The 12520-nt window shown below is 40.1% G+C and overlaps 1 protein-coding gene across 1 annotated transcript; it reads left to right on the forward strand.

Moving 5' to 3' along the window:
* Positions 1-492: 492 nt before the first annotated feature.
* Positions 493-7674, forward strand: LOC143316319 (uncharacterized). Its single transcript, XM_076724206.1, has 9 exons — positions 493-583; positions 1164-1228; positions 1319-1430; positions 2083-2151; positions 2270-2293; positions 2380-2533; positions 2624-2791; positions 4407-4504; positions 7426-7674. Exons 2-9 carry the CDS (start codon positions 1170-1172, stop codon positions 7672-7674), a joined length of 933 nt encoding a protein of 310 aa, XP_076580321.1. The 5' UTR covers positions 493-583; positions 1164-1169.
* The last annotated feature ends 4846 nt before the right edge of the window (positions 7675-12520 follow it).

Below are 12520 nucleotides of genomic sequence, written 5' to 3' on the forward strand. Positions count from 1 at the left end.
CCTCACGCGGGACAACATGCAAACCCTGGGCCAACAGAGGGAAATGGACTCGATGGTAGGAGTGGCTCGTGAGCGAGTGCGTCAAGTAAAAAACACATCAAAAGCACCGGCCAGGTTTCCGGTGAGCTTCAAAGTAAAGTAAGGGTTTGGTTTCCGGCTTTTATCAGATCCCTTCAAAATAAAATAAAATAAACGAATAAATAAAAAAAAAAAAAAAGAAAAAAAAAAAAGAAAAATCTGTTGCGCATTGTGTGTTTTTTTATGTCTGCGGGGCTGCAGCTGGGTGCCTCTCGTCTTGGGTTGAGAAAATGGCAATTACTGATTGATTGATTTGAAAATATTTTATAGAACTGTGTTTGTGTGTGTGGTTTTTACAGGTGGGAAATGCGTGTCTCCGAATTCTCAAGAAAGCCATAGAGCAGCAGGTACTGTACAGTAAGTCTTTAAAGTAACATATGTTGATAGGCTGCAGTACTCATCTGAAATCTTTATTCTACAGGGGAAAACTATTAAAGTGGTGGATCTGCATGTCCCACCTACTTGGCTCCCACCTACCAACTGTGACCCACTCTTAACCTTCTCAGTAAGTTTTAATTGCTGTTGGAACATGCAACATTTATTGAGTTACAGTCAATTTAATCAATACATGCCTTTATTAGGTGAAATGAAAACACTTGTTCTTTTTTCTGTTGACTCATATGGCCCTCCTAATACGTGAGCAGGCCATGTTTTTTTGATAACTTTTTTAAATTTATTTTTAATAATTCTTTGGGAAAATGAAAAATATAAAATACAATAAAAAAAGATTGAAAATAAATGGAAAAATTTATCCAAAAAACATGGCCTGCTCATGTATTAGGAGGGCCATATGAGTCAACAGAAAAAAATTATGGGAATTTTCACTGAATCTATCATGGTTAAAATGGAGTTTGAAGCCACAATGGGTTTGTATAAGAAGGGGGCGTGTCTGATCAAATGAATATAAAATATCTAAACTGAATCAAACAACTCAAAAACTTTCCTGGGTTTTCCCAAAAGCCTGAGTAGATGATAAAATGACCAAAGGTTTTTTTGAAAGTGAAATATCCCGTTAAGTGAAAAATAAAAAGGTTTGCGTATAATGTGTGTTATAACATGATTTCTTTATTATGCATTTACTTCAGCATGACATGGTTGGAATAAGGAGGTGGTGGTGTGCAACCTTGGTGGAGAACTTCCAGCTTGAGGGGTACCAACATAATTTATAGTAAATCACAAAGTATCGCAAAGGAATGTGGTATGTTGCCTCTTGATTATATTGTGTTATCTGAAATTGTAGTTATGGAAGAAGGTTTGCACACTTCACTCCAGAAGGGCAAGCAACTCTGTCTCTCAGTGTCCCACCTGTCTTCAGAGTCAGCAGGAAGAGGAGGCATCAGAGCATCACCATGGTGAATTGTCATCACACAAGACACCGACCCGCTCACATTGACTACTTTCCGCCCATCTTCAAGATTAAACTATGTCATTACTATACTTTCAAGCTATTCTGATGACCTCTTGAAAAAGTTTAATTCTGTTGCCTAAAACGTTGGGATCGAAAATTCAAACACATTCGTGTCACAGGTCCTATGGCATGGTAGGCTATTTCACCTGAATGAACTCAAATGGTTTGACTGAGCTATTCTATATTTGATGTTTTCAATATTTTATATACTACTTTATATATTATATAATACTTTATCAAGTTCAAATAGCCTATGAACACTTACTCCGGTCATATGACCAGTGATATATGGTGGATGTATTTTTATGTTTGCAACATTCTAGGCTACGAAGAATGGAACTTTTTACAATAGATCTAAAGTATAATGACATAGTTTGATGTTGGAAATGCATAGATTTCCCCTTTCGTAAGCAGTCTTAATTGGTCGTGCTTATATTGAGTTACCTTAAACCTCATCAAGTGTGGCATTAGTCTTAAATTATATCTGCATTAATAATTATAGTACGTTCTATATTGCATTGTAAAATTTAAAACAAATCCTCTGCATTGCTAACTCCTACCACATAGTTATAACAGCTGTATTGTTTTAATGTCAGACACCAGGAGATGTCTGTGACGAGCACAGCTATGCAAAGAAGGGGAGACAGGCTGACGCTGTACTGTGGGTTAGTGCTTAAGATCAATTACACTTTCACATACTCCAAGTTGTACACACATCAATCATTTAGTCAGCCATAGTTTGGCTGTGATATTGTGTAATTACTTTTTTATGTTCCCCAAAAGGCACCTGGCACACCGATTTTTAAGGTAAAGTGTAAGAATTGAAAGAATCAATGTTTATTTGCAATCAATGTTTATCCAACTGGTAGTTTTATTTTTGGTTTGCCCTTTAGCTTCCACCTAAGATCCTGGAGGAGGTGCTGCTTGAAGTAGTGCTCCAGGAAGGAGACATGGCCTATTTACGTCTCACACTCACCTGCAGGGCCTTTCGAGACATCACTGGAAATCCTTCCTTTAGGAAGAGGGCTCATTTTGCCTGGCTTGATGGTAATTGCTATTATGTGACTAAATAACCTTTATTACAAAGTGTATTTGCTTTCATACACCATAATAGTTTTTCTTTTGTTTTTGGAACAGGTGAGGTGAACTGGAAGAACTATCCAGCTGTATGCAAGGAGGAGTCCAGGGTGCCCTTTGCCATATTGAATTGCCAAGAGTGTGGCATACAATTTAAAGACTGTGTTGGCTTCACTGGGAATGGGAAGCGTGGGGAGTACCCAAGATATTATTCAGACGGCATCCCTGGTGTGTGTGCTTTCTGCCAATATTAAAAGTTGAAAGAAACATGGCCTCTATTTCAGTGTGAATTTGTTATTGATCAGTCATTTGCTGATGCAACTTTATCATGTCAAAGAAACTGCATACAAGATTTCTGTTCAAATGCTTGACAGATATTACACACTTTGACTTTTTTTCATTTTTGGTGAATGGTTGCATTGTGAGCTGGTAGATTGAAATAGCCATAGAACATAGAATAGAATACTCCTTTATTGTCATTGTAACCAGTACAACGAAATTAAAAAGTGCAGAACAGTCAGTGCAAAATAAATAATAAAAATAATAAACAATAACAATATATAACAATAACAATAAGTAAATACTCAGTCAAACATATCTTTCCTTGAAGCATTTAGGATGGTTATTGCTGTCGGATAAAAACTGTTTTTGAGTCTGTTCTTGATTTGATTGTCCTGTAACGTCTGCCTGACGGCAAAAGATCAAACAAGCATAGCAAGCATAACATAACAAGCGTAGATAATCTAAGTGGTTAAACTTAGTGAAGTTGTGTTGGGGAATTCAAAATATTAGCAAATGACTCTGAGGCACCCCTGGACTGGCATCAAGGCACCCACCATGGGAAACCCTGCTCTAAAGTAGGCAAACATCCAATGCAATGCTTTGTTCAAGAGTCAGTACAAAGAACTTGGAACAGTTTTAACTTTCATACAGAATGGTAATTTCCCCCGAGTATTTCCCATTTATTTCCCCCTTACTACAGTAAGTGTGTTTGTCTAATATGTAGCACCGGTGCCGCTATTCCAAAGCCCGCCCTGCCTCATGCCCTCAGGTAAAACATTTGTGATGGGTAGATCATGTTGAGATAGTCATTTTAAAAGTAGATCTCACATCACAAAAGTGTGGGCACCCCTGTCTTAGGGTCTCCCATTAATGAAATGGATTGTTGTGAAACTTCATTATTATTATTATTATTATTATTATTGTTATTATTATTATTATTATTATTATTATTATTATTATTATTATTATTATTATTATTATTACTTTCAGATTATTTTCTTATTAATGATTAATACTTTATTTACATTGGATGAATGTCTGCTGTGCGTGACCCATTAAACAAGACAAATACATTTATTTTATTTCTATTATTATTATTTTTAATTCAATTACAAAGATGTATTTGTGTGCAAAATCGTATGAATTACAGCATTCACACATTGTAAGCCACAAATTGTAAGCTAAATATACAGAAATAAGGATAATAAATTGTGGAACTGATAGTATTATCAGCTGTAAAGGATATAAATCCACAATTGAAAATGATAATAATCATAATAAATGATGTCAACATATTATAACGTAGAATTAATTGTTTGACAGATAAAACATGAATAAAATTGTCTTTACAGCTTGTGCACAAGTCAAAGAATACCATCACAGCTTTCTTGTTAAACTGATAAAAATATGTATTAAGTATAATTAATTGTTTAAACTACATTTGAAAGATAAAACAAGGCAAAAAATACCATCACATTTGCACAAATAATACTATCGCAGCTCGGTTTCATCCGCATACGCCTACTTGTGACATCACTTCCCCAAGATTTTCCCCTGGCAGATCTGCGGCAGATTATCTTCCCCTCCGACGCCATCTTGGCCTCCAGCTACCTATACTTGGAGCTTCCTATGGTGCCAGAAAGGCGCTATGCATCATGGGTAGAGTTATCAAATAATGTGCATCATGCACACAGTCTTTTTGACAGCCAAGAAGATGCAATGCATCATGCATCTGTCAAATACGCTGTGCATCATATGCCCAGTGCACCAGATAGATGCAATGCATCATGAGGTGGGTAGTTCACAGCCACTGCAGTGACTGAACTCAGCCCATTCACACTCAAGCCCATGCACATTCCACATTCCACCTGTAGTGCTATGCAGAAAGGTGAAATGCATCAAATGTGGAACTTGGTTGTGCTGTGTATCAAATGTGCAGCCAAGCACAATCTAATGCTCCTGCACATTCCATCTTTGTTATGGTGCCAGAAAGGTGTAATGCATCATGGGAGGAGACTGGGCTAGGTTGTGCATCATATGCACAGTTAAATGTCTTCATGTGTTGCAGCTCTCATCATAGGAAAGAGGAGCCTCTTGGGGATATGCAGAGGTGCCAGACTCTGGAGGCAGGATGACTAGTGATTGAGATAGCATGTTCATGGGGGTAAGGTGCTGTAGCTCCTGTAAACCCGCTGCCCATGGGCTGAGTATGTAGCATTAGCACATTCACCCTTTCTTAAGGTGCCAGAAAGGTGCAATGCGGTCTCGGCCTTTAACATTTTCCACTGCTTCCCGAGCCACTTGGAGATCTCCGCGTTGGGCATGACTGCTCCATGATTTTCCTCCACCTTTCTTATGGTGCTGGAAAGGAGCAATGCATCATGGGAGTAGACTGGGCTAGGGCTGGGCTAGAGGTCTAGAGAGTCAAACACACTGTGCATCATAAGCTAACAGACAGTTTTGTCACATAACTCCAATATCCCCCCTGTCCCACACAGAGAGTGTCTCAGAATTACACTGCACAAGCCAGATTGTAATCAGACCAGATGTAATCTCAACACAGAGGCAGAAGATGCAGCATTAGCACATTCCGCCTTTTTTATGGTACCAGAAAGGTGCAATGCATCATGTGAGTAGACTGGGCTAGAGCTCTAGAGTAGTGTTGTCTCGTTCGCGAACGATTGTTCAAAAGAACGAATTTTTTAAGTGAACGTACTGAACTGAATCACTTGTCACTGTCAGGACAGTTCAGCTGAACTGAGAAACGAACGAATCACTAGAGGGAGGGACCGCGCGCGCCGACTGCGCCGCGTCACTGAAGCATGAATCTATGGCAAGCCGTTCCTGCCAGAAATACGCCACATTCAGTCGCGTTTCAACTTCATTACGGCGTAAATAACGCCGTTTTTTCAGATTTTACGCCGTTTTTTACGCCGTAATGCGCAAAAACAACGCCGTTTTTTACGCCGTAATGAAGTTGAAACGCGACTGAATGTGGCGTATTTCTGGCAGGAACGGCTTGCAATATAAATCACTCAGTGAACTACACTCTCCTTAATCATTTTCCTCTGAGGGATACACTTTCATGGCGACCGTTGTTCCCCTTGTTTTAACAGATTTAGTTTCCAGATAAACAAACTTAAAACGTTATGCTGGCAGTAATGAGGAGCGACGGAGGTAGTAGTGATGTGTCGTTCGCGAATGTAACGGCTCTTAGAGCCGGCTCTTTGAAGTGAACGACGGGGGCCGGCTCCTGATTGGTGGGGAGCCGGCTCCGAGACGCTTTTTTTTCTCTTGCTTTTTTTCTCTTGAAGCCGCACGTGATTGGTCAATATGCGTGGCGCCGTCTCTGTGTTTGCGCCACTTAGTGCGCTGAGCAGAGGGGGGAGGGGCGGCAGTTACACACACACATACACACACACACAGCAGCAGCACAAGAACGGGTCAAGAGAGGAGAGAGAGTGCAAAACGGAGGACATTTACCATCAAAAAGTAAGTCCAGAAATGAGTGAAAGCAGGAAAAGGACCCAAATCTGGACTCACTTTAATTTTATTGATGGCTCCAAAGCAGAGTGCATTGTCTGCAAGACAAAAATTGCATATCGAGCCGGCTCAACCAACAACCTCCACAGGCACCTAAGAACTGTCCATCCAACAGTTCCACTGGAGAAGCAACCAGTTGAACCTGCAACTGTTGCTGCTGCTCCTGCTGCTGCTGCAGTGTCAACAGCATCATTCAGCAGACTGTGCATTGTTGCAACTTGCTCTTCTCTTGTGTGTTTTTCAGGGATCCTGTGTTTGACTTTTAATTTAAGTATAAAAAAGCTAAAAGTTTGTTCTTGTATTTCATAGTTTATTTATTGTTGCACTGAGAAGTAAATATTTTAATTTACATTTTGTTGTGTCGTGTGTTTTTCAGGGATTCTGTGTTGCTTGACTTTAAAGTTGCTTAGTATAAAAAAGTTAAAAGTTTAAATTAGTTAAAAGTTCACTGTAGAGTGAAAAAATAAAGGCATATTTATAATATAGTAGTATAATATATATATTTTTTTACATTATTCATTCATTTTGTGCATAATGTTACATTATTATTGGTAATATATCGATTAAAGCAACAAAAAAATCTGAAGAGCCGTTTGGGAGCCGAAAGAACCGGCTCTTTTTAGTGAGCCGAGCCGAAAGAGCCGGTTCTCTAAAAAGAGCCGGAATTCCCATCACTAGTGAGCTTGGTCTGATTTCTCTGGACCAAGAAAAGGCTTTTGACCGGGTTGAACACCAGTACTTGTGGCGGACGCTACAAGCTTTTGGGTTGAGCTCTGGTCTTATAGCCAATATCAGGGTCCTGTACTGTGACATTGAGAGTGTACTGAAAGTTAATGGTGCTTTAAGTGCTCCTTTTAAAGTCCTGAGGGGCGTCAGACAGGGGTGCGCTCTCTCAGGCATGTTGTACTCTCTGGCCATCGAGCCCCTTTTACACCGACTGAGATCAAAGCTGTCTGGTTTTTCTTTTCCCAGGTCTTAAAAAACCATGTGTGTTGTCTGCATATGCTGATGATGTCATCATTTTTGTCAAAAAACAGGAAGACATTAGTAGGTTGCATCAAACCGTCATGGACTTTGGTAAAATCTCCTCAGCTAAAGTCAACTGGCTGAAGAGCGAGGCTTTAGCTGTGGGTGGCGGGCTGAGCAGGAAGCTGGTGTTACCAGGAGGCCTGGTTTGGAAGAGAGGAGGACTGAAGTATCTGGGAGTTCATCTCGGAGATGAATCCTCTCTTTCCAAAAACTGGGAGAATGTACTGGAAAAGGTCCAGGCCAAGCTGGACAAATAGAAATGGATTCTGCCAAAAATGTCTTTTAAAGGTCGTGTGCTTGTGATTAATAACCTTGTGTCTTCCATGTTGTGGCATCGTCTGGCGTGTGTGGACCTTCCCCTGAACTTGCTGTCCAAGGTGCAGGCAGTCATGGTGGACTTTTTCTGGGACCGTCTGCACTGGATCCCGCAGAGCGTCCTCTTCCTGCCTAAGGACGAGGGAGGGCACGGGCTGGTGCACCTGGCGAGCAGAGGAGCGGCCTTCAGGCTCCAGTTCATCCAGAGACTGCTGTCCGGACCGGCAGACCTGGTCTGGAGACCTGTGTCTCGAGCCCTTCTAGAGCGCCGTGGTGGACTGGGACTAGCAGAGTCGCTTTTCTTAATGGATACGAGTGGAGTTAGGCTGGACAATCTGCCGCCTTTCTACCGTGGACTTTTTAAAGTGTGGAGTCTGTTTAAAAAAGAGAGACAGACTCACGGTGACTCTCTCTTTTGGCTTCTGAAGGAGCCGGTGGTCTATGGGACTCGGCTCAGGTGTGCAGCAGGACCGTCCCTGCTTCGGAGACTGTGTGAGGCCAAGATTGTCACACTGGGCCGGGTGATGGACTTGTGCACCTTCCTATCAAAAGTTATTCACAAATTAAATCTTGATCCAGGGGGTCATTGGTGTGCAAAGTGCTATCACTGTGATACATGGGCTGGCCCGTGTCTGCCCTCCTGTGGCCACTGAGGGGATCTGTCGCTTTGTGCTGCAGCATATGTGATGAGATGGCTCGTGATGCACCGAAGGCCCACGAAGATCTCAAAACGTGTGAGTCAGTGTTTGTCCAATTAAGAAGAGAGATTAAATCTGCAGACCCAATTTACTGTATATAAAGAGAAATTCAACCTCACTTGCGTTGCATTGCAACCTGAACCCTGTCTCCTGTGAAATAGAACAACATCTTCAACAGATATTGATGTGGCACTACAAGTACTGGATGCGGTGGTGTTACAAGGAAGGTGTTGGGGACTCACCTCGGCCACAGTGCCGTTTACACTATGTGCCGCATAATGGAAGAGAGGGTGTACATGGAGGATGCACCATTGCTGAGAGGAGCTGTGTTCTTCGTTGGAATGGCACTATAGAGCGCCTGCTGCAGCCGATCCAGACAACAGGCAGTGCGGCCTAGACAGGAGACATGTGGAAATCGGGGAGAGCGTGCATTGGCCTGATGGTTTTTGGCCAAGGTCACGCCCACACATCGTCTTTGACCTCACTCAGGATTTGGCTGTGAAAATGCGCTACGCCTGAGAGTTCAGCTGGAGCGAGAGGAACGAGAAAAGAAGATGTTTCTCCGAGACGGAACTGACAAACCAATCTGTGTAGATTTCTGATCGTTGTATCGTCTATAGACATTTAAGCCCTCTGGACTCTGCCTTGCCTTGCAGAGTTTACTCTTGTTTGGTCAGGCAGGAGTGTAGCACCCAATAATGTAATAATTTACTGAAAATGTAATAAAACCCAATAATGTAATAACTTGACCAATAATGTAATAAAATATTCTGACTGATATTGTAATCACATTTTTCCCGATAATGTAATACCTTATTACATTATTGGAGATTTATTACATTTTCAGGTGGGTCTTTTTTTAAAAAAAAAAAAAAAAAAGATAATGTAAAACTTGACAGATAATGTAATATAGAGGTCTATATTTTGCGTTTTGAGAATCCAAGACTGTTATGTAGCCTACGCTGGATGTGAATCAACAGAATGACTGAATTGCAGACCTATACCATACAGCTATATGCACATGCAGATACTCAGGGACATCCTGGTCCTGCTGAGTGTGAGATGGATTTACCTCCTTTGGTGACCAGAATTTCTGCTCAGATATATCTGAGCTGGAATTCTGGTATAGTTTTTGAGCAGCACTGGAGACCCCAGGTAACTCTTCCCGAAACGTACCTCTTCACTTCACAGTTTTCCAACATATCATTACCTCATGAAAACAAGTCAGTGACACTTCATTTGTAAAGATATAACTGAAGCATTCATAACACCCACATACACCTCCTTGTCATCTATGACAGCTGTTCAAAAAAAAAAAAAGCTGACCCACTGATCACTAATAGGCCTATATGTTTGATGTAGGAAGATGGACTTAAAAATCAATATCTGAGTTTCGGAGCAGCAGTGTGTCGGAATGGGGGGGGGGGGGGTGTCGGAATAGACGGGCGCCCCCGTGGCGGTTCAACTTAAGCACTGGAGCTCAGTGGAAAAGGGGCGCTTGCTTGAAATGTTTGTGTTGCCCGGCAGCCTCGTCTCCCTATTTGTCTCAGCGAAGCCAAATTAATGATTAAATAAACAAAGAAATCATTTTGTTCTTTCTTTTCCCAACTTAAAAATGCCAAAAAAAAAAAACCTGTGGGAAACAATAGGCTAACTAACCTAAACCATTAGGCCTATAAAGTTCGAAAATTAATAATGATTGAAAAAATAAATGAATTAATAAAACTTGTGGTCCGTGCACCTGTGAAGCACCTGTGAACAGACCACAGTGACAAAAAGGTTGGGAACCCCTGTCTTAAGCTATTTATAGAAGTAGCCAAGCCTTGGCGAAAGTATCAAGAAGTTAGCATCAAGAACTAGGCTAATATGCAGTCACATGGTCAATAAAATTGATCATTTTTCAATTTCATTTCAATTGAAAATTGAAAAAATGTCTAAAGCCTACCATTAACCAACTATTATCAAACGTTATCACAGAAATCTGAAGGAATTGATGCTGAGACATTGCATACTCACTTACCAAGTGGTCACATAAAGGGAGAAATGTCTCTCTTGGCTAGCCACCACCTGAAAGAGACCCTGATCGTGTTCTCCTTGCAGGCCCTCTAGTGGTCAGGATGAATTAATACATCAAAAGCATCATTTATACAATACAGTGACTGTATAATGGAAAATCGTATATATATAAACCCCAAAAGTTAAAAAATAACCAAGTCAGTTGTCATTATGTTTTGTCATTTTTATGCTGACATTTTTATTAAACCTGTACTTATAGAGGTAAATCTCACGGTATGTCAGCTGACCACTATCACTTGACATAGGCTAGAGGAAGATGGTCAATGGTCCGTATTTATATAAAGCTTTACTATACCTGAAACGATACCCAAAGCGCTTTACATTATACATCACATTCACCCAGTCACACACTGATGGCGGAAGAGCTGCCATGCAAGACGCTAACCACGACCCATCAGGAGCGGTTAGGGGTTCGATGTCTTGCTCAGGGACACCTCAACGTGAGCTCCGCAGGCCGGGATCTAACCAGCAACCCTCCGGTTACAAGACGGCCACTCTACCCACTGAGCCATGCCCCGACATTCAGAGTGATATAATAACCATTTATGAGTGGATGTATTTATGTCAAATGTTAAATAATGTGTTGGTTTTATGAATACTTATACATACCCTCGTCAAATGAAGTCTTACTTAAATTTGTTTTGTTGGTTTGTGGTTGTTTACACAAGGTAGTGATTGGTTGGAAAACTGTGGAGAGCGAAGTATGTTTAGGGAAGCAATAGTTATTCTCTTGTTTCAAAGTCAGTGTATTTAACAGTCTTAGATTCTCAAAACACAAAATATAGACCTCTATATTACATTATCTGTCAAGCTTTACATTATCATCTTTTTTTTAAAAAAAAGACCCACCTGAAAATGTAATAAATCTCCAATAATGTAATAAGGTATTACGTTATCGGTAAAAATGTTATTACAATATCAGTCAGAATATTTTATTACATTATTGGTCAAGTTATTACATTATTGGGTTTTATTACATTTTTGATCAAGTGCAAATTTTATTAAATTTTCAGTAAATTATTACATTGTTGGGTGCTACAAGGAGATATACTGGCTCTTTTTCACGGAGCTGGTATGAGAAGACGTCTTGGCTAACTGGATGCAGTGAGGCAGCTGCTTTATTTTGCTTCCCTTGCCTGCTTTTCCAAACCAAGGGAACTGATCAAGCCTGATCAAGCACTTTTGGCTTAAAGCCAAATGGTTTCACTTATTTTCTTTTTACAAAGTGACAACTTTTTGTTGCTTTGATAGTCTTAAATATGAGGATTTGCTCTGTTTTTATTGTCATTTAAGGTTGTTAATATAAATGTTTGCTAACAGAAGCACTTTGGGCTTTAAGCCTGATGGTTTGATTGTTTTTTTAAACAAAACGTTCAGTGTTTGATGGTTTCATGTGTATATTTGCTGTTTTCTTTTTCTTTTTTGTATTTGAGTATGTAAATATAAATATGTTGTTCCAAACAATTAGCTGGACAGAAGAAGCACTTGGTACTCTTAGAAGCTGTGAAAATCAATTGTTTCTCTTTTTACTTTTGAAGTAAAAAATATATTTATACATTCTTGGTTTGTTTAATGATGGAAAAGGAGATTTTAAGGGTTTGTGTGGACCAATTATATCTTATCTGGAGCAAAACATATCAAACACTGGGGAGATAAATTCAAATTCACTAACTGGTAACATTCACCTGCATTTAACTGTCTATTTGTAGACATAATATACTTTAATTCTTGTGGTCCGGCGTTGCCAACTAAATTAAGCGCGCCCCCCCAAGACAAAAATTCACCAGCCGCCACTGGTTGTAGCCCACCTTTTTTGTTTGTTTTCTGCTAAAGCTCACTTTTAGCGCAAAGTTTTCGCTCAATTTTTTTTTTTTTTTTTTTTGCTAGTGTTATTTTGTGTGAAATTTGTGCGCTAAAGTCCTCTTTCAGTGCAGGGTTGTAGCCCTCTTTTTTGTTTCTCTTTTGCTAAAATCTTATTAGTGATTTTCGAATACTTTATTTAAAACAGAGTTCA

The sequence above is a fragment of the Chaetodon auriga genome, chromosome 23 (assembly GCF_051107435.1).
Source record: "Chaetodon auriga isolate fChaAug3 chromosome 23, fChaAug3.hap1, whole genome shotgun sequence".
Classification (NCBI taxonomy): Eukaryota; Metazoa; Chordata; class Actinopteri; order Chaetodontiformes; family Chaetodontidae; genus Chaetodon; species Chaetodon auriga.

What these genes read in the sequence shown, in the direction of transcription:
- LOC143316319 (XM_076724206.1), top strand. Translation starts at nt 1,170, where the DNA reads ATGGTTGGAATAAGGAGGTGGTGGTGTGCAACCTTGGTGGAGAACTTC. An exon ending in GGCATCAGAGCATCACCATG is followed by an intron (nt 1,431 to 2,082) that starts GTGAATTGTCAT and finishes TTTTAATGTCAG; the next exon opens with ACACCAGGAGATGTCTGTGA. An exon ending in AAAGGCGCTATGCATCATGG is followed by an intron (nt 4,505 to 7,425) that starts GTAGAGTTATCA and finishes GTCAAAAAACAG; the next exon opens with GAAGACATTAGTAGGTTGCA.